At 52.0% G+C, this 20856-nt stretch overlaps 1 protein-coding gene across 6 annotated transcripts; it reads right to left on the reverse strand.

The window, feature by feature from the left end:
* Window positions 1-4009: 4009 nt before the first annotated feature.
* LOC123788167 (SEC14-like protein 4) lies at window positions 4010-17658 on the reverse strand. Of its 6 annotated transcripts, none has more exons than XM_045791351.2 (12): window positions 17517-17656; window positions 14637-14712; window positions 10587-10630; window positions 10211-10270; window positions 9904-10092; window positions 8407-8502; window positions 8081-8141; window positions 7058-7141; window positions 6616-6722; window positions 6399-6538; window positions 6133-6302; window positions 4010-5016 (listed from the first exon to the last, which is right to left on the reverse strand). In XM_045791351.2, the coding sequence occupies exons 1-12, from the start codon at window positions 17568-17570 to the stop codon at window positions 4877-4879; spliced, it is 1221 nt and encodes a 406-aa protein (XP_045647307.1). In that variant the 5' UTR covers window positions 17571-17656; the 3' UTR covers window positions 4010-4876. The 6 variants fall into 6 exon arrangements, 5 of the variants coding, with proteins under 5 accessions (XP_045647307.1, XP_087713340.1, XP_045647309.1 ...); XM_087857214.1 differs by having other exon boundaries at window positions 8081-8184; window positions 8402-8502; XR_006778436.1 differs by having other exon boundaries at window positions 4880-5016; window positions 5828-6302.
* Between the last annotated feature and the right edge of the window lie 3198 nt (window positions 17659-20856).

A 20856-nucleotide genomic window follows, 5' to 3' on the forward strand; every position in this document is an offset into this window, starting at 1 on the left:
TTCCGGTTCCTCCTCCTCTGGTCTGTGGCTCTCCGACCCTCTATTTGGGTCTCTCCCTGGTGCTGAGTCATCCTGTTAGGCTCTGCTTTTTGGCAATGCTCCTGGTATGACCCAACCTCTGGGGGTGGATGGGCGAGGGAGACATGCTGCTCTGGAGTCAGACATCCTGAACTCCAGTCTTGGAGCCATCACTGAGCAAACGACTGCGTCTCCGAGCCTTCCTTTCCTCCCCTAATAACCAGGATGACTGTATTTATTTGACGAGGCTGCCATGAAGATCAAACGAGATAGCACAGGGGCAGCAGGCCTACATAGGTGCTCAGTAGATGCTATGTATTATTTTTGCAAGGCTTTATTGAACACTGGGGAGTGTAGCCTGGACTGGTGACTGGTGGGGAATAGGAGACAGACACGAGACACATGATGACCTTCCTGCATGATAAGCACTGGCCCCGTTGCTCCAAGAGCATGGAGACGAGACTCTAACTCTGCTAGGGACTGGGGTGGGGGGGGAGAGGTTAGGGAAAGAGGGCTCTGGGAGCCTTGAAGGTGCACAGAGCAAGACTGGGAAGGGAGTCCTAGATGAGGGCACAGCATGAATAAAAGCAGAGAGGCAGGAAGGAGTCTGAGGAATTGGTGAGTTCAGGTCGTTGGGTGAAGCTGCAGTGAGGGTGTCATAGGCAGGTCACAGAGGGCTGTATAAGCCACCAATGAAAAGTGAACTCTCGTGGGGCGGGGGGGGGGGGGGCGGTGAGGAGCCAGTGCAGGGTTCACACAGGCAGTGATGATCAGATTTGCGTTTCAGAAAGGCTTTTTCTGGCTGCCCCGTGGAGTCTCCTGGGAGGTGGTAGGAATGGGCACAGGGAGACTGACTCATGGACTCCTTTCTGATAATGCAAGCAAGAGACGACGGAGGCCCTGACTAGGGCGGCAGCCATGGATGGAGAATGGAGTCCACAGGGATTTAGAGAGAAAACCAGCAAGGGGCAGAACCAGGTTCTGAACCCAGATGGGACCACCCTTTCTGCTGCTCCCACAAACAGCCTGGGCCCAATGAACTTCGCCTCAACCCGCCTGCAAAACCGCCCTTCCGGAGCCTGATGCTGAGGAATCCTGTTCATACTTCTGCCGCCTGGAAAGAGGCGCGGTTGGCCCAACACCGTCCTCTGGTGGCTGAAAGCGAGGTCGCCGCCGTCCGCTGAGCGCCGTCTGTTCAGGCTGTTGCAGCCACCTCCTCTCCGAAGTCACCCAGCCTGAAGACTGCCCACCCAATGTGCTCCTTTAGCACCTGGGCTGTCTGAATAGATGGACCCGCTTCACGTCTTACCGTCCCCCCCCCTTTATGTTGTGTGACCTGACAAATCACTTCCTGCCCCTGGCCTGACTCTCCTCATGGGTAAATGGGGTGATGCTTCCTGCATCAGCTTGGGCCTGGCATGTGGACGGGAGCCAGCACTGTCCCATCCCACAGAGGGGCAGCTTCCTCAGACTCTGGCCAGCGCCACTCTCTGCCCCAGGCTGGCCCTCCCTGGCAGGGGCCCACCTGCCTGCCTTGACCTTGTCCTCCCCTGAAAGACAGGGCAGGGCAGGGGCCCTGCTGACAGCTAACCTGGGTGCTGCTGGTTCGAGCCCTGCATTAGACACTAAGCCCTTGGCCTTGGCACTCCCTCTCACTGAGCCTCGGCGTCCTCGCCATAATCGCCGTCTGCTTCGGGGTTGCATGGAAGGGCTGTACAAACTCGCGTGCAAGCCCCGGAGCCCCGGGGAAGACTTGCCCTAGGGGGCTGTGATTGTCGCACACTGCTGTTCCTTCCAGCCTGGGCTCCTGGAAGATGAGCTGAACCGAGATAGAGATTTGGGGGGCAGGCAAACCTTTCCAATTGCCCTCAAAAAACCCTATAAGAACCCTCCCCCCTTATTTCCCTGTTTCCCCTGGAAGATGGTGGGGCTTTCTAGTTAGGAGATTGGCCCTGGGAAGGGCAGGCCTTGCCTCCACTCCTCTGGACAGGGGAGGCCTGGCTATTTCCAACCACCTCATTTTGAGCAAGAGCTTTGATCCATGGCTTTCTGCCAAGATTTTGTCATTCTTCCCCGACAAACAACAAATCTGTTTTGTAACCTCCATTATGAAATTAACAACTACCTACTGTGTACACAGCGGTTCACAAAGAAATAAACATCACTGACCCATTACCAGGGTCACCCAAGGGCCTTCCTGGCTTTCCTCTGGCTTCAAGCACCCCACAGCTGCTCTCACTCCATTCTTCCATCTGGAAGGCTCGCCCACATCTTCAGCTCTCCCTTCAGGGGTCCCTGCCTTGGGCAAAGCACATCTGATCTCCCACTAGGTTTTGTTTTTGGTTTTGTTTTTCTGGATGCTCCCTCAGAATTTGGCTCCTGCCCCACTGAGCCACCCACTTGATAATGGCCATCAGAATCACTTTGGCCTCCCTCAGTGCAGGCAAGCCTCCTGCCAGCAGCCTGCAGTGAGCTCAGCACCCCTGATGTCCCAGGGCCTGCAGTGCCTGGTGTGGGCACTCCCTAAACATTGATGAATGAATGGAGGGAAGAAACAAACTTCAGGGGAGCCAGCCCCAATTTGGGCTACTTCCTTTGTTTTTGTTTTTGTGAAATAGCAATGGTGTTGAGTCAAGGACGGAGTTGCTGAGGACAAGCCCCTGTCCACCTTGCCAGACAGGAGATCCTGTCCTCACTTCTCCGGGTGACCACTGTACTCACAGCTTCCCATGCGTTGCACTCTGCCGGCTCTAGGGTTCAAGGTCACTGGTGCCCACACCCGACCCCTGGGCCCTCCGAACTTGCCACTCCCGGGACGGCCCATGTTTGTGTAAATTAAACCCTTCTGCTTGGTGCGGACGGATCGGCTACTTGCAAGGATGAGGCTGTGCTGATTGTGGGAAGTTGGCTGTGGGTGGTTGGAAAAGCAAGGATCAGGGTTCAAATCTATGAACCCCTTGTTTTTAGGCCGGGGATGTGAGACTGAAGTGAGGCACTGTGAGCCCCCCCCCCATCCCATGACAACGGGTGGGCCCAGGGAAACCTGACATGAGGCCCTTACAACCCCAGCCAGCCGCACCCTCTCCAGCCAGTGCAGGGGGAAGATGGCTCTGGAACGCCCAAGTTGAGTCGGCAGAGGCCACACAGAGGGTGGCCACAGCGCGCAGTGGGGGTGGTGGGAGAGCCCGTGGCTGCAGGGAGGCCGGAGCAGCCCTGGGGCACAAAGACGTCTGGGGACTTTCACCTGGCAGCCCTGCGTTATCTCCTTGGTGTTGGCAGGGCCGGTTTTTTCTCGCCAAACTCCTCAAACACTGTTGGACCAGCAAAGCCTCTGCGCCCTGGCTTTTAAATTGTGTTTCCTTCCGTTAGTTTGCTTTCTGTAGCAGCAGAGCCCCTGTTCAGACTGTGTGCTGGACCATGGGTGATGCGGCCTGCCACTGGCGGAGGCCCTGGGGCCCCAAGGACCTCGCATAGCTCACCCCAAGACCCCCACCTTCCCAAGCCTCATCATTTTCTTGCCCGGAAAGAAGAGGCCCTGGGAAATCAGGAAAGCTATTAAATGGAAAAATGAAATCACAGAATCTGAGCGCAAGAGAGGGGCCTGAGCTGGCTTCTTGTTTGCAAAGAGCCCGGATGTTGGTGTTTGCTGAGGCTTCCTGCCTCTGGTAGGGGTCTTGGAGGCCAGGATGCTAATGCTTTGCACCAAGGACCCGTTTACCAGGGACATCTGACCACCCAGCAGCTTCACTGGCTCATTCTGGGCCAGGTCTGCTCTGTGGGGCAGCTCGTCTGGCAGAGCGGACGGCGGTCGTGATGGGGGCTACAGGCACCGGGAGAGCCAGCCTTTGGGAAACAGAAGCCATCACCGGCCAGCTACTGAGTCGTATTTGGAGTGGGGTGGTGGGGAGTTGGCAGACAACCCTCAGTTGTCCCTCTAGTGAGACACAAAGATGGAGGAAACCTCGATGGTTCTCCAAGACATAAATCAGAGTAAAGGACAAGCACGCTGGGAGGATAGCTCCACCCCAGCGCGTTCTACTTTATTCCAGGACGTTCGACTTCACTCCAGCTCTGCTAGGGTCCTGGTCCTTACTCAGAGCCAGAAGGAACCCCATCTGAATGTCAGCTGGATCACGGCAGGTGGGGAGGAACGGCAGGTGGGGAGGAGGAGGCCAGGGTCACTGAGAATTCCGAGAGACTCAGTCTTCACCCGCGTAGCTCTGTGTGACCGAGCATGGCTTTTCCTCCCGAGGGTTATCCATGCTGGGCCTCATGCTCCATTTCTGATCTTCCCTCCAAAGGCAGGAGGACAACTTTGAAGGGCCTTGGTGCCCTCCCAGAACCAAGACCCTCAGCTCCACCACCCAGCTGGCCCCATCCTTCCACCCGGCCACCTCCAGCTGGCTCTGTCCACCCCTGCTGAGCCTCCACGAGCAGAGATGGGGGCTTCTCTGCTCTTCAGACTTGACACTATGCTCCCTGCATGGCCTGGGGCTTGGGCACTTGCCCCCAAGTCAGATCGCTAGGTGTGGGTGAGTCCTGGGACTGGTGGACTTTGTCAGGAGTGACAGAAGGGCAGCTTCTGGGGGCAGGACACTTCCTCGGTGGACCCGGGCTCATCCTCGGGGTTCTCATCCTTAGTCTCTGCAAACAGGGGACCAGGTGCCAGTCCCCTCAGTGCGGCCGATGCATCGGATGTCCCTTCCTGCTCTGCCCCTGTGCCTGGTGGGCCCACAAGGAGCCGAGATGGTGACTCAGGGTGAGTGGCTCCTCCAAGCGCCACCCCGCCTGGGAGGGCAGGGGACAGGGAGGGGGTGCCGGGGATTGAAGAGCACAGGCACAGAGGCAGCCGGGGTCTTCATTGCGCTGGGGATGGTCTCTTCGCCTCGAAACCCTGAATCTTCTCCTTGGAGGCCTTGTCCGGGAGCAGCACGTCCACAGTATAGTGGACCTTCTTGGCGTGCATCAGGCTGTAGGTATTGTCGAAGCGCAGGACATCTGCAGGGTGGAGAAATCATCCTGCACAGCCAGGCTGACATAGCTGCACGCCTCGTGCCCTTGGGAGTGGGCCCAGGACTGTGGCTGGTGCTGGAGGGTCAGCCACTGCCCCGCCCCCAGCGCCCACCGCTCAGACCATCTCGCTGTGCTAACTAATAACCGCCAGCAAGCACCAGCGCCTCCTATGTGCCAGGAGCCACGTCTGCACTCCCAGCTCTCCGAATCCTCAAAGCAGCCCCCCCAGAAGGTACTATCATCCCCATTTTAAGGATGTGGAAACTGAGGCCTACAGAGGTTAAGAGGACTCTCCGATGAGTACAGAGCAAGGGAAGGGAAGGACTAGGATGTCCTTATCCTGATGCTCCAACCGATAGAGGAGCCCTGCTCTCCCCAGAGGAGAGGGCTGAGCTCCGTAAGCCACTTTCCCATGATGCCTTTTAAAGGAGACGTTCCCTTCAATGCCAAGGTGCAAAGTGAGCTCCGGGATGTGATGAGTCATCCACATTTCTCGGTCTCCACCTTTCTAATTCTCCCTCACCACAAAGGTGAACCAGAGATGTATCCACCAGAGCATTAGTAAAACCCTGGGTTCCCCTTCTCCTAGCTCTGTTCCCGATAGAGGCGGGAGGTCAGTGCTGTTCCTGGGGAACGCTGCTTCTGGTAAGACCCACCTAACTGCATCTGGCTTGGGGGCCTGAGAATGAAGGATAATCACATGGAAGAATCATGTCTTTGGGATTCCCACCGTGGGACTGCCAGGCACCTGGGCAGCCGGGGACCCCTGGCAGGCAGCCCATGGCCATTCACCTACCTGTCTCTCAGCCTGTTGAGTGCTGTGTAAGGGCTTCCGGGGAGCTGAGTCTCCAAGCTTCAGGCTGTGAATCCCACTCTCCAAAATGCCTCTCCGCCCTTGTACGCATACCCAGGGGCCACGCACCAGATCTAACATCCTAAAGCCAATTCCCCTGCCACCCCGGGATCTAGTTGCTTGGACAGACCCCCACACCCTCCCTGCGAGCTGGAAATCGAGGGCAAGCAGGACAGCCTGGCAAGAGGTATGAGCTCATTTCTCTGCCCTAAGGAGGAAACCCACTCCAGTGAATGCTAAGCTCTTACAGACGCCAGCCTCGAGGCAGGTGAGGCTCCCGTCCTCCGGTACCACGTGGGCTTTGTAGCGCTGGATGGGCAGCACCTCCACCATCTCCCCCGCCCGCTTCTGCTCCCTCCTCTTGGTCTTCAGGAAAACCCCAAAGCCAATGTCTGCCCCTTCTGATGCGAACTGCCACCTGCGGGGGACAGGGCCCCAGTCATGACCACCTGCCTGGGCTCCGAGCCCCTCCCAGCTGCGTGGGGGCGGGGGGTGCGGTGGCCGCCGTCCCTACCTGAGCACACAGCCCGGGAACAGGATTTCGTTCTCCACCCGCACGAAGGAGCCTCGGGCCACGGTCACCGTGTGCTCATAGTGCGTCCTCACCTGGTTACGTAGGTAGTAGCTCCTGGGCACGTTGCCGCCGTATTTGATCTGTGGGTAAGGGCTGGTGAGCGAGCCCTAGACCATGGCCATCACCCCTCCCTCCTCATCCTCTGGGCACCCTGTACCTTGGTCAGGCACTTGGGGTTGCCATCAGGGTCAGTCATGGTCCCCCCAAACTCCACAGGCAGCTGGTCAGGGCTGACGAACTTTGGCAGCTCCTGCTTCCAGTTGCCTATGGGAGCAAGGTGGGGGGAGCGGTGGGGGACACTGCGGGAGCTCAGGGAGGCTTAACAGAAGGCAGAGAAGCCACGCCCAGGGAGGAAACCTGATGTGTCCTTGGCTTACTCCCCTGAGCACCTAGTCCTGAAAGCACCCAAATGCTTTATGTGGCCACCCAGGCTGGGGTCTAGGGCCCGAAGCATCATTGGAGTGTGCAAAGACCCGTGGGGGTCAGGCCAAGGTCAGTGCCTGCGTAAAGAGGATGAGCCAGGGAGAAATAGGGCCTTTCACATTGACCTCTTCTTGCCCAGGCAGAGATGGGCACAGCCAGGAGGCCAAGTCACTCACCTCCCAGAATCACTATCTTCCTTTGCGTTTCCTCACTCATGAACAACTTGACCAAGTTGAAGGCCACGGGGAACAGCTTAGGGGCTGAAACGCATGAAACTCCCTTGGGAAACTGGGCTAGAGAGGACTGGGAGGTAGAGTCACGGCCAGGGGCATGGGCTGGACAGGAGTTGAAAAGATCTAGATTCTGCTACTTCCAGCTGTGTGACCTTCAGCTAGTTACTCACCCTCTCTGAGTCTTAGTGCTATTGACTATAAAATGGAGAGAAATTAAACAACGTATGCATAACACTTGGCACAGTGCCTGGTTCTCAATAAATGGCTGCCCCCCCCCACCCAGTTGTAGGGTGTCAGTAACGTGGATTTCCCAATGGTGCCTCTTCCTGTCCACACTCACAGGTTTCCCAAGTTGTCTTGGAATTTTCTTGGGCGCAAGTATTAGACCTCATGTCCCACCTGAAGTGCTCACACTGACTGGGCGCTTTCTGTGGGCTCCTCCTCCACAGACCGTCTCATTTAACCTCATGGCTATCTTATAGGGAAGGTGTCATTGCGTCCCTATTTTACAGATTGGGAAAACTGAGGCTTAGTAAGGTTAAGGAGACTTGCTCACAATCACAGAGCTAGCTAGATTGGAAAGCAGATCATTTGACCCCAGAGCACACATGGTGTTCCCCTCACTGTACAACCGTCACAGATGGGACCATTCCCGCTCAAAGCATGTCTATTAGCCAGTGTGGTCCATGAACTCTCTGTTACCATTCCACACTGAGAAAAGTAAGGAAAACAACAGTTTACATTTAGAACTTATAACTTATTTGACATTTGCTGCTACATATCAGAGCAAATTTTGTATATTCCAAAAGTATCAGTCTATGGAGGACTAGCTAAAAAAACAAAAAACAAAAAAACCGATCTTCACAAAGAATGGTTTGAGAATCCCTAAACTGGGTGATTTACCCACTGTTTCTCCCCATTCCCCACTCCTCCTTCCCCAAGGGGTCATCCGCATCATGGGCTCACCTCGAATGACAATTAAATTCTTCAGCGTCTCAGGATAATTTGCTTCCAGGATGGCAAAAAACTGCAGCAAGACGAGTCTGGTCAAGGTCATGCTCCAACACGTTCTATGCCTGGATTTGGTGGCCTTTAATGCTGCCGAGACAAGAGCCCCTGCCACCCCCACCCCCTGGCCATCCACCTTCCCCATGAGATGGACTTCATCCCCTGGGATACTCTTGCTCCTCTTTCTCACTGGCTGCTGGGTGGGGGGGGTGATCCCTCCTCCATGGCCCGGAAACTTGTGTGGGCAGCGGCTCCACTGGCCTCGAGCCAGCTGCCTACCTTACCTGCTGGTAGACCTCTACAGCCGGTTTCCACAAGTGCTTCAGGCTGAGCCCCTCCATGTCAAACACCATCAGCACCGTCTCAATCTTCCTGCCCAGCTACATGGGACAGCACAGGGATACGGGTCACACAACAACTCCGGCCCAGAGGTCCCCGCCAGGGAGACCCTGAACTGCTCCCACCTTCCTGCTAGTCCCGCCCCCAACTGCCCACAGGGTTTTCCAAACAGATCGAGCCCACCTAGGGTCTAAGAAGATGATGCATCCGAGCCCCGGCACAGTGGCCCCTTATCACACTGTTTGCTCAACACGATTGCCCAGAATGAGTTCACTGTAGAACTAAAGACCTCACTCGTTGCCCATCGGGCATCTCCCTGTACAATAGCACACTGTGTCAGCCGGCGTCTGCAGTCCCGAGGTATGTTGAGCCAGAGCTACACGGCTGGCAGGCTGTGTGGCCTTGGGTGGGGTTTTAACTGCTTTGAGCCTTATTTTCTCCCTCTGTGAAATGGGGATAATTCCAGATTGGGATAGAATTTCCAGGAGGATGCAGTGAGATAACTCACAAAGAGCCCAGTGCCTGACTCCCCAGTAAATGCCAGCAGATGTTATTACTAGTATTGTCATCACCACAATCACCAGCTCTGATTGGAAATGTCCATGAAGTAGAAGACCCCATTCTGACCCCATAAAATCAGCCATCTTTTTCGAGAGACACACAGCTATTCAGACCAGGCACTGTGTGCCAGTGTCTCATGCTTGCCACGAATCTCTGCGCCAAGGGTCTACTTGGTGTCCAGCACCATGACAGACGCTGGGGACGCAGGCCCTGTCCTCGCCATCAGGCAGGTCATCCCGAAGTGACACAAGAGCTCCCCCCCAGAGGTTTTCTTAGGCTCATGGAGACACTTAGCCTCACAAAACCAACAGACCACACTTGGCAATAGATTCATTCTGAAGGGTATGCACCCGGAAACACAGAGTCAGGGCAAAGAGAAGATCTGTACAGATGGGTGTGGGTCCCTCCTGGCTTGGGTGCTCTATGCCCCACAGGACTCAATATTTTTTTTTTGGTAGCAATTCCATATTAGCTTCTACGGACCCATGACAAATGTGCCAAGTTTCAAGAGTCACTGCTCTCAGAGAAACCCACAGCAATGGCTCCCCCATCAGGTTATAGTTACGTAGTTTCTAACGGGGACATCTTTTCCATAAGTAAAGCTGACCATCCACTGTTCCCAGGGTTCCCGGGGAACAGCCAGAGCATTCACTGTACCCAAGGTCAGAGGGGAAAAGGCTTTGGTGATCCCTGGCACTCGCCAGCAGAGAGTGCCACGCACACGTTAGATGCTCATAGATGGGTGACTGCAGAAGAAGCCACGTCCCACCAAAGCCCAGGGTGCTGAGGCCTGGTGAGCAGAGGCAGCCTTTCCTACCTGGTCTTGGTGCCACCCTTCAGACAGATCGGGCCCTCCGTGTGCTCCCTACCCAGTCATTTACCTTCTGACTCTGTAGCTCACACTCCCGCAAAAGCAGTTCACAGACCCTGATGCGCTTCCGGATCAGCTCCTGCTTGGAGGCGGACAGGAGAAGACCCTTGGGGTCAAGGGTCCCAATGATGTCGAACCACACGGGGCAGCCTTCGTAGTCATAGCCGCTCAGACCACCAGAGTCGTACAGCTGGATCACCTGGGCGCGGGGGTGAAGTCCTGACTCAAACCAGCCTATGAGCCATCGGATGGCTGGATGTCGGGGGGGGGGATATGAAGGGTATCTGATGGTCTGGGGGATGCTGCGTGGGGCTCACCTCTGAGGGTTGCCACAAGAGTATGTTGTCCAGGTCCTGTTCCTTCCGGAACTCCATGTGCTGTGGAGAAATGGCAGGACCTGAAGACTGCCTACCACAAAGGCCTTGAAGGCACCTGGGGGCATCAGGCCAGGTCCCTCTGCCTACAGCCCCCAAGACCCTGCCAGAGCATCCCCAAGCTCTACTGACCTAGAACTGGAGATGGCAATGCCAGGAGGAGGGCTGTGGGCAGACCCAGGTCTGATGCAGAAAGGAATCCAAGGAGGAAGGGAGGAAACATATAAGAACAGGACAGGGCAAGAGTTCCTACTCTTTGTCACTGATCCCTGGGGTGCAGTGTGTGGGAGGCAGGACACTCATGAGAATGGGGCCTCACCTTCCGGAGCATGTCCTCAGATTTCTGCAGGTCAAAGTTCCGAGCTGCAATAAGAGCCAAGGTGAGAGGAGGCTTGAGACTGGATCTAGAACTCGCAGTTCTCTTAAAACTTATGAGGAAATACGGGGGTGCCTGAGCCTTCCATGGCACCCCAAGAATACACTGGGGGTCTGGACATTTTTTTATCATTTTATTTTTAAAAAATAGTTATTTATTTATTTATTTTGGAGAGAGAAAGAGAGAGAGGGAGAGAGAGAAGGAGCACAGAGGGGAGAGGCAGAGAGAGAGTGAGAAAGAGAATCTCAGGCAGACTCCCTGCTGAGTGTAGAGTCCCACTCGGGGCTCAATCTCAAGACCCTGAGATCATGACCTGAGCCAAAATCAAGAGTTGGCCACTCAAAAAACTGAGCCACCCAGGTGCCCCCAGACATTTTTTAAAAAGCAAGTATCTTTGGGGCGCCTGGGTGGCTCAGTTGTTAAACACCTGCCTTCGGCTCAGGGTGTGATCCCGGTGTTCTGGGATCGAGCCCCACATCAGGCTCCTCTGCTGGAAGCCTGCTTCTTCCTCTCCCACTCCCTGCTTGTGTTCCCTCTCTCGCTGGCTGTCTCTCTCTATCTGTCAAATAAATAAATAAAATCTTTAAAAAAAATAAAATAAAAAGCAAGGATCTTTAATCCTCTAGAAGACTTTGGAAGCCCTCGATTTCAGTATTCAAGCCTTTTTAAACTGTTCATTCCAGAGGCCCATCCAGCCTGTAATATTAGACGTCCCCCATGGGAGCACAGACCCCCTTGGTGTTAGGGATAGTGAGGAGCATAGGCTTTGGAGTCAAACAGACTTGGGTTTGAATTCTAGTTTTGTCCTTTTATTTGCTGTGCAACTTTGAGCAATTCACCTACGTTCTCTAAGTCTTAGTTTTTAATCCGTTAAATAGGAGTAGTATCGTTTTCAGTTATTCGAAGGATGACACAAGATAAAGCATATAAAGTCCTTGGCACATTACCTGGCTCCCAGGAACTTCTCAGTCAATGGCTAACTGTTGTTGTGATTACTTATTTTGAAGAAATATATTCGCTTTAATTGAAAATGTGATGCTTCATTTTGGAAATGAAATTTCTAAATCTAGAAAAGAAATTTAACTCTTCCCTTCTAGTCTTTATAGACTAGATTACTTTTTTCTTTCCTTATAACATTGGCAAGTGTCTCTAGTTCTGTTTAAACTGTGATGTTGCTTGACATCATCCTTTCCTTGTTCCTGATTTTAAAGCAAATAAATGCATCTCAAACTTCTTCCTATCTCACAACATGTATTGTAAGATCTTTGCTACATAACCATTACTAAGCCAAACCAAGGAAATTCCCTTCTATTTCTAGTTTGGTAAGACTTTTATTTTATTTTATCTTATAAATAGGATTTGAGCCTTTCCAAATGCTTTTCCTGCATTGAGATAGTCACATGATTTCTCATTTTTAATTCTATTAATGTGTTCAGTGACACTGATAGATTGTCTGATGTTGAATTCTCCCTGCGTACCTAAGATAAACTCGCGCTGATCATGTTGTGTAATTTTAATACCTTATTGGATTCTATTATGTAACGTTTCACTTAGACTTCCTTACATCTACATTAACAAGTGAAACAAGTCCAGAATTGTCTTTTATTGTCCTGATCTCATTTTGGAATCAAACTAACCCAAGCCTCATAAAGTAACTTTCACTTTTTTTACATATTTTAAAGCAACTCCAACAATTTGTGAAGCAGGTATCAGCTAATCCTAAAACTTTGGGAAAATTCATCTGTAAAGACATTGGGGTCTGAGTTTTGGAAGGAGGGAAGCTTTTTAGTACCGTTTATATGTATTTAGTATTTATTGGTCTGTTGGGGCTTTCTATTTTCTTCTTGCTGGATTTTGGCCTTATATGTGTATTATAAGGAATGCACTGATTTCATTGAGATTTTTGAATTGATGCATAATTGTCTATAATGTTCTTTTAAAAAAATCTCTGTGGTGTATAGGAGATTTCCTACTGAGAACCAGGGTGGTTTCTTGTTCTATAGGAAGTGGTTTGGGCACTGCTGATGGACCCTCATAGCTTTTTTAGTAGCACCTACTACGCGCCAGGCTGGAAGTATGGGGCAGGCTGTCGTCATGGGACTGGCTTCTGAGTGGGAGAGATGGACCCAGTGGTGAGATGGAGATAAAGAAAACAAAGTGAAGTGACTTGAGGGAGGGTCAGGGCGGGCCCCTCTGCATCTGGCCTGACTAGGGAGACTCCAAGTTCAGCCCCAGAGACCACCCTTCCTGTTGTGCAGGTGTTGGGCTAGTGAGGCAGAGAGTGTGGTCACGGAGGTAAAGTGGAAGGGGACGGGACCATGTCAGCCAGTCTGCCTCAGCAGAAAGTGGGAGGAATCAGGACACCCTGTCCCCTCTCTACCAACTTTAGATCATTTTCTTTCCTGTGATCCAGCAGCCTACAGTGTCTGTGACTTCTTTCCTTTCTCAATGACACTACAGGGACCTGAAAAGTTGGTTTTTAAACTCAGAAAGTCTCCAAAGGAGGAGAGAGTTCTAACCCTGCATCAAGGGTCTTCAAGAAATCTACTGTCCTCACTCCTTCTTTAGCCCAGGAGAATGACATGGACATAACTTGTTAAAAACAGAATAGAAGGGACCCCTGGGTGGCTCAGTTGGTTAAGCATCTGCCTTCGGCTCAGGTCATGATCCGAGGGTCCTGGGATCAAGTACCATATGGGCCCCTTGCTCAGCAGGAAGCCTGCTTCTTCCACTGCCGGCTCTGCTTGTGCTCGCTCTCTCTCTCTGATAAATCAATCCATCCATCAATCAATCTTAAAAAAAAAAAAACAGAATAGAAGCTGCCACAGTCAAGAGAGCCTAGGGAGATGATGACTAAATGTAATCTGGCATCCTGGATGGAATCCTGGGACAGAAAAACTGAGGCAATCTAAACAAAGTAGGGATTTTAGTTAATGATCACGTTATCAGTGTTGGTTCATGAATTGTAACATATGCAGCAGAGGAATGGAAAAAGTTCATGGGTGCAGCATATGTGGGAATGTCCTGTACCATCTTCACAATGCTCTGTAAATTGAAAGCCATTCTAAAAAATAAAGTTTGTAGAAAATAATAATTTAAAAATGTAACCAAATAGAACAAACAGGACAGAAGGGAGGGCTTCCCTGTGTAGGCGCTGTGCAGGTCCATGACCTCATGTCTGACTCGCAGCCTCTTGCAGGTGGGGGACCAGTATTATGCCTACGCCCCAGAAGAGAAGCGTGAGGCTGAGAGACAATGAGTGATTGCCAGAGACACACCGCTAGCACATGGCGGAGCTGGGGTTCCCAGGTTTGCCGGCTTCCAAGGCTGGCTTCATCACCACACCGTGTGTGCACTTTCCAGCCTGACTTCTGACTTCTCTCCTGGTTCAAGTTCAAAATCCATTCCATGGGGTGTGTTGAATTGAAATGAATTTCCCCCCTAGGTTTCTGTTATTCTACTTTCACACTCCTGTGGCAATTCCTGGAAGAAATTCCTTCTCTACCTTTAATCGCATCCACTTCCGGAAGTGTTTGAGGGCACCTGCTCGGTGGCCAGGTTCCCTCAGGGGACAACACAGCCCTGCCTTCAAGGAGCTGGAGATAGACATGCAGGCAAGACCTGAAGAGTATATTCAGGGCTCTCTCACTCAAGGCCCGGCCAGGCCAGTCATCCTGAGAACTTCCCAGATGTGAACTCTACCCTCACCTCGACCACATGCCCACCGAGAGCCAGGTACTATACCCTCTCATTCAATGCTCACAGCAATCCTTGGGGAGGTGGCCTCATCCCACTTTACAGATGAAGAAACTGAGGCTCGATGGGGTTTTTGTGCCAGGCTGATTTGGAGGGGAGCTCAGATTCCAGCCCAAAGCAGGGTGATTCCAGAGCCTATGTTCTCCACTCCGTAGCGTTGTCTCCCAAAGTCCCACCCACTTTCCTGAAACCCTTCTTCCCTCTCTCCCTCTCTGCCCCAGACCCTGCCAGCCTCACCTCGGAGCCAGCGCAGAAGGAAGTACTCGTCAGCATTGGGCAGAGCGGGCAGCAGGTCCTGGAGGTTGTCCCGGAACTGAGGGGGCGATATAATGGTCAAAGGGGCTCCCAGCCCCACCCCGACCCTTCCCAAACTCAGTCTGTCAGTCAGTCCTGCCCAGGGGCTCTGCAGGGTGGGGACCACAGAGGTAGCAACAGCTGCCTGGACCTTTCAGCCACCTGGGAAAGGAGCACCCCTCAGCCCACCATGACAGGAAGAGTTGGGTCCTTTTCAAACTTTGGGAGTTCTCTGCCTCCCCAAGATCCTCATTCTATAGGCCTGAGGTGGGGCCCTGCCTTCCCTATTTTGACAAAGATCCCTGTGAAGCGGCTGCAGGCAAGTGAGAACAATTTAGGAACCCCGCCCTTGATACTGCGTCTTGAGGGTCTAGATTTGAAAGCAAGTTACTTAACCACTCTGAGCCTGTTTCCTCATCTGTACAGTGGGGAGAAAGGTGAACTTGTGCCAATCACAGGAGTGTGTACTGGTAAAGCACTTAGCGGCAGTCCTGGCTTGCAGCAGGTGTCAGAAAAATGTGGGCACTCTGCAAACGTGGACTGCCTGGAGCTCTGGACAGTGGAGCTTTCGTGGAAACAGCCCCAGGCAGAGGTCAACAGCAAGGAACGGCAAGAGAAGCCAGGGATGCCTCAGCAGACCCCATCGAGACTGGGGAAAGAGAGGGGCCGGCCTCCTGACAGGGGCTTCTGCCTCCTGGTGGAGTTTGGGGAAGCTGCTGAAAGTTGGGTATGGGACTGGAGCTCAGGTCTGGGACAGAGAGGAAGCCTCACTTCCATGGGGACTAAGGGAGCCGAAGGCAAGCCCTGGAGGGGCGGGTTTGCAGGGGAACCTGCGAATGGGACTTTAGGATTAGAAGTCCATGGTAGCAAAGCCATAGGAAGCTATCTTGACAGCCCTCCACCAAATCTCCTTTTAGCTTTAAGATTGATGTTTAAAATAAGAATGTGTTCGGGGCATCTGGGTGGCTCGGTCAGTTGAGTGTCTGCCTTTGGCTCAGGTCATGATCTCAGGGTCCTGGGATGGAGCCCCAGGTCCTTGGGCTCCCGACTCAGCAGGGAGTCTTCTTCTCCCCCTCCCTCTCCCTCCCTCCCCCTGCTCATGCTCTCTCTCTCTCTCTCACATAAATCAAATCTTCAAAAAAATTTTTAAAAACAAAATAAGAATGTGTTCATGTATTGCTCACATAATGAAAAACAAATAATCAGATGAAACCTCGCCAGTGTTCACAAGTAATGTAAGAAGAGCACCAGCTATCGCCACCCGCAGTTCCCATCGGGTGCAGCCTCTGAGCTCCTGAGTAAGTTTTTTAGGGGGAGTGACGTCGTAACAATAACCGAGGAACAATAACTGTGCACCCTTCAGCCCCTCCAGATTACCAGAGTCCCCTCCTTGAACTCAGGAGGAGCAAAGGTCACACCCCTGCTTCATGGAGGAAGGAAGAGAGGCTGAAGTGGTGGAGGGTCTTTCCAAGGGACAGAGTGAGGAAGCTACCAGGCCAGGAAGAGTCCCCATCTTCCAGTCCCAAAGCCACCCCATCCTTGGAATGCACATCAAATAAAAGGGAAAACCACTAAGCAGGCGCTGGGAAGGGTCTGGAGTAACTCGAAGGAGAAACTACCGTACCAATGATGCCATATGGAGAAAGCAGCCTCTGGCTGCGTGACCACAGGTGGTCGAAAGTAGGCTTAGGAAAAACCTGGAAGGACATGCTCCTAGGCATGGCTGTCTAGACCTCTGGGACCATGGGTGACTTCTTCTTTTTCTTACTTTCCTCTTTCTCCCTCATTTTTAAAACAACTAGCATTCATTTCTTTTAAATAATGGGGAAAAAATAAGAATAAACTCTTTTACATTGTTTAAAGCTCTTTGACCCACAAGCATCTCCATCATAATTCACCCCCAAAGGCCAGGTGTCCAGCCCTTCCCATGAGCCTGAGGCCTTTGCCAGTGGGGAGGGAGAAGGCTAACCAGGGGACTTCTTTTCCTCCTTCACTTGGGGATCCCTCCTTCAGCTCAGGGCTCTCTGCTTCTGGAAACTCCTAAACCTGTGAATTCATCCAGAGCTCCCCACTCTCCACCTGGGACCCTTCTCTCCTTCACTAAGAATTCATCCAGGGTCCCCCTCCTTCATCAGGACCCTCCCCAGAGTAGGAGCCACAAAAGAAACCATTCTCCGCAAGTCCGAAGCCTGCCCTTCGTGGGCCCGAAGTGTGAGCCAGGGCCGTCCCCTCCCTCCCCTAACCCGAAGTCAGTTTCCAGGCCCTGCCGTCTGTCTCCAAATCAAATTAATGCTGTGGCACCTAAGACCTGGATACGCTCCTCCTTCCCCAGGGCGCGACACTCTCAGCTGCAGCGGGAAGGACTGTTGAAATCACCGAACCCACTCCGTTCCCCTTTAATGGAAACATTGACAACAGGGAGAAGGCTTGGGCCCTGGGGGAGTCCGAAAACCACAAAGAGAAGCCAAACAAACAAATGTCGCAATCAGAGCAGGAGACCTGCTAGTCTGTCTGCCCAAGGCTGCCCAGAGGGATGGCAGCACCGCCCTACCCCCCCAGCCAGGGGACAAGAGCCAGGGCTCCATGGTCCCGAGGGGGCAGGAGTGGAAAGCTGGATGTGGCCCCAGTGGAGCCCAGAGAAGGGCTCAAGTCCGGTGTCCCGTATATACGTCTGCCTCAGCCACTGTGCCCAGGGGTGGGCCACCTGGACAGAGACGCCCTCAAGGGTCCGTTTTCCATCCAAACAATAGGGGTTCCAGTCCGGGTGGCAGTGTCAGGCAGCTCCTTCCCTCCCTAAGCCTCCCTACCCGCGAAGCCCCTCACCCTGGCCAGCGCCTCCTGCTGCTGGGGGCTCAGGTCCCCGACTCGGCCACTCATGGTGCCCTCGGGCACAGGGGTCACAGGGTGCAGGTGTGCCAGGAGTCTGCCCGCTAGCCGCCTGGCCTCGCAGCTGCCTGGTTTGTCCGGCCAGCAGATGTGGGCCCCGCCCCAACGGGAGAGTGCCAGCCCTGCTAGCCCTGCCCTGCTCTACCGGGTTCTCCCTCCCCTTGGGGTGTTTCGCCAGTGACGGGGGCGGGGGGGGGAGCACAAGACGCACCCTACCCGGGGCAGGGAGGCTACCCGCCCCCCAGGGGTCCCGGAGTGTGGACTCGAGGGGAGGGCAGCAGGCGCTGCTTCCTCCAGGCGTCCTCATCCCAGGGGCTCCTACAGGTTCCTGTGGGGTAGGGGAAGGGACAGGGGCATAAAGGAGATGTGGGCAAGTTCTGGGGAACACACCTAGATTCTCTTTCCCAGCAAAATGGAGGAACTTTTCATAAACCCGGCTCAACACTCTAGGTGATCCCCAGGAGTTTCGGCCCAAGGGACCCCAACCTCCCTCCCCTGGCCTTGACCACAGGCTGGGCCCCCGGTCGGTGCTCACTGGCTGATAGAAGCCTTTATAGGCAAAATGGTTCCAGCCCCGAGACGGTCAGGACGGTTAGATAAGATGGTCTGCACGGTTAGATAAGATGGTCCGCCATGGGTTAGCCTGGCATTCCACACGTAGTCAGTGTGCGATGTTAGGAATATTGTGTCGTAATTGCTATTACTATCGACACTTTGACCAGAGCAGGGAGCTACAGAGGTGGTAATTGTGGGGTGGCCCCCCTGGTGAGCCCCTGGGTGGGCTCTACAGCCTGAAGGAGGGAGAATGGGAGGTGGCAAAGTCGCTGGAAGCCCTGGGTGGGGTCAGGAGGCCACGGGTGGTGGGCAGCTGCACAGGTGGCCAGGATGGCATCCAGGAACTAGGCAGAGGTCACTGAGAAAGGTGAGAAAACACAGGTTGGCCGGGCAGGAATTCTCAAGAGAGGAGTAGGTGGAAGGTGAAGGTGAAGAAGGAGATAAATCAGGCCATCAGAACATTTCCCCTCTCTGCCCCTCCCTCTGGGTCGAACCAAATTCCAGACCTGTGCAGACCAACCAGGTGGCCACGCACCACATGTGGCTGTTGAGTATTGGGACTGCGGCTTGTCACTAACACCAACAGAGATGTGCTCTAAGTGTAAAATACAAGCCAAATTTCGAAGACATGATACCCCCCAAATGAAATACTTCATTCATTAATTTCTTGTACTGATTACATGTTGTAATAATTTTTTGATATAGTGGGATAAATAAGATATACGATTAAAATTGATTTCATCTGTTTCTTTTTTACTTTTTTTATACTTTAGAATTTTATTTATTTATTTAATTATTTATCTGTTAAAAATTTTGGAGCGCCTGTGTGGCTAAGTTGATTAAGCCTTCAGCTCAGGTCATGATCCTGGGGTCCTGGGATCGAGCCCAGAGTCAGGCTCCCTGCTCTCTCGCTCTCCTGCTCTCTCTCTCTCTCTAGCTTGCTCTCAAATAAATAAATAAAATCTTTTTAAAAAGGTTTTATTTATTTGACAGAGAGAGAGCACAAGCAGGGGGAGCGGCAGGCAGAGGGAGAGGGAGAAGCAGGCTCCCCACTGAGCAAGAAGCCTGATGTGGGACTTGATTGCAGGACCCCAGGATCATGACCTGAGCCGAAGGCAGTTGCTTACCAGCTGAGCCACCCAGGTGTCCCAACTTTAGAATTTTTTTTAAATGAATAAGTTTTATTTTTTAGGGCAGTTTTAGAGTCACAGCAAAATTGAGCAGAAAGTATAGAGAGGTCTCACATACCTTGTTCCCCCACCTCACACACAGCCTCCCCACAACGGACATCCTCCACCAGAGCGGGACGTTTGTTACAACTGATGAACCCTACACTGACATGTCATTATCACCCACAGTCCATAGCTTACATTAGGGTTCACTTCTGGTAGTACCTTCTACGGGTTTGGACAAATATGGAGTGACATATATTCACCACTGTGGTATCATACAGAATAGTCCTACTATTTTCACTAAAAATCCTCTGTGCTCTATTCTTTTTATTTTTAAAAAATATGGCTACCAGAAAATTTTAAATTGCATATGTGGCTCACATTTGTGACTTGCATTGGATTTTGTTTGGACAGCACTGTCCTAGAGGGGTTTAAAATCTTAATTTTAAAAAACTGTAAAAAGCTAAAAGAAAGTGAAACTGACCCTTACCATGACTCTGGAAGGGCATGTCTTTGCTTGAAAACGATGACAGAAGCCACAAAGGGGACAATGAATTGATTTGACTACATAAAAATACAAAAATCTGTTAAACAAGACACACAATTAAGTCAGCAGTTGCTAATGTGAATTTGTAAAAAATAAAATGTACAAAATTGATATCTTTTTAAAGAATGCATGTATGTTAATGTGAAAAATACTAAGGCACTAAGAAATGGACAAAGGACTCAAAACACTAATTATCAGAAGAGGAAATGCACAGGGGAATAATCTAGTGGATAAATGCTCAACCTTGAGGTCATCAAAGAAATGTGTATACAATCAATGAGAAACCTTCCCCCCCATCCCCGCCCCCCCCCCCCCCCCCCGGCCCCGTGTTGGGCTCCCAGGATAGCTCCGAATTGGCTTGGGATTCTCTCTTCCTCTCCCTCTGCCCCTCCCCTTGCTCACTCACGCTCTCTCTCTCTAAAAATAAATAAATCTTTTTTTTTTTTATCCTAACAGAAAGGATTTTCAGCTTAAAGTTGCGGCGTGCATTGTTAATAGGAAGATTGGAAACAATTTCTCAGGAAGCCACAGTGCTTAATGTGGTTGATGAAGAATTTATAACCACATGGAAAAAATACCACGAAACAATTTGGAAAAGATGAGACCACATTATATATGGCATACGCTCCCAGAATATAAAATGAAATCCACACAATTAAAGAAGGGCCAGGCAAGAAATGTGCTCCCAACTTTTCCCAGTCTCCGAGAAGTGGGAAAAGTCATATTTTTAAAATGCCACAAGTAACGAGTCACCTCCAAAGAGAAGGCTTTGTTTATCAAGTCCTTACAGGTATTTTCCATGGGCCAGGCCCCGTTCTAAGAGCTTTGTAAATATTAGTTCAGTACGGTCCAAGAGGGAAATAATGGGAGCCACATAGGTAACTCGAAATTCTCTAGCAACCGCATTTTTAAAAATCGAATTCTAATTATGCTTTATTTAGCACAGGTTATCCAAAATATTATCATCTTGACACATAACTGATATGATTAATAAATGAGATAA

The sequence above is a fragment of the Ursus americanus genome, chromosome 30 (genome assembly GCF_024610735.1).
Source record: "Ursus americanus isolate L20-20 chromosome 30, mUrsAme1.1.p, whole genome shotgun sequence".
NCBI lineage: Eukaryota > Metazoa > Chordata > Mammalia > Carnivora > Ursidae > Ursus > Ursus americanus.

What these genes read in the sequence shown, in the direction of transcription:
- LOC123788167 (XM_087857214.1), bottom strand. Translation starts at nt 17,570, where the DNA reads ATGAGTGGCCGAGTCGGGGACCTGAGCCCCCAGCAGCAGGAGGCGCTG. An exon ending in CTGAGGACATGCTCCGGAAG is followed by an intron (nt 10,271 to 10,586) that starts GTGAGGCCCCAT and finishes ATTTCTCCACAG; the next exon opens with CACATGGAGTTCCGGAAGGA. An exon ending in GAATTTAATTGTCATTCGAG is followed by an intron (nt 7,142 to 8,080) that starts GTGAGCCCATGA and finishes CATGCGTTTCAG; the next exon opens with CCCCTAAGCTGTTCCCCGTG.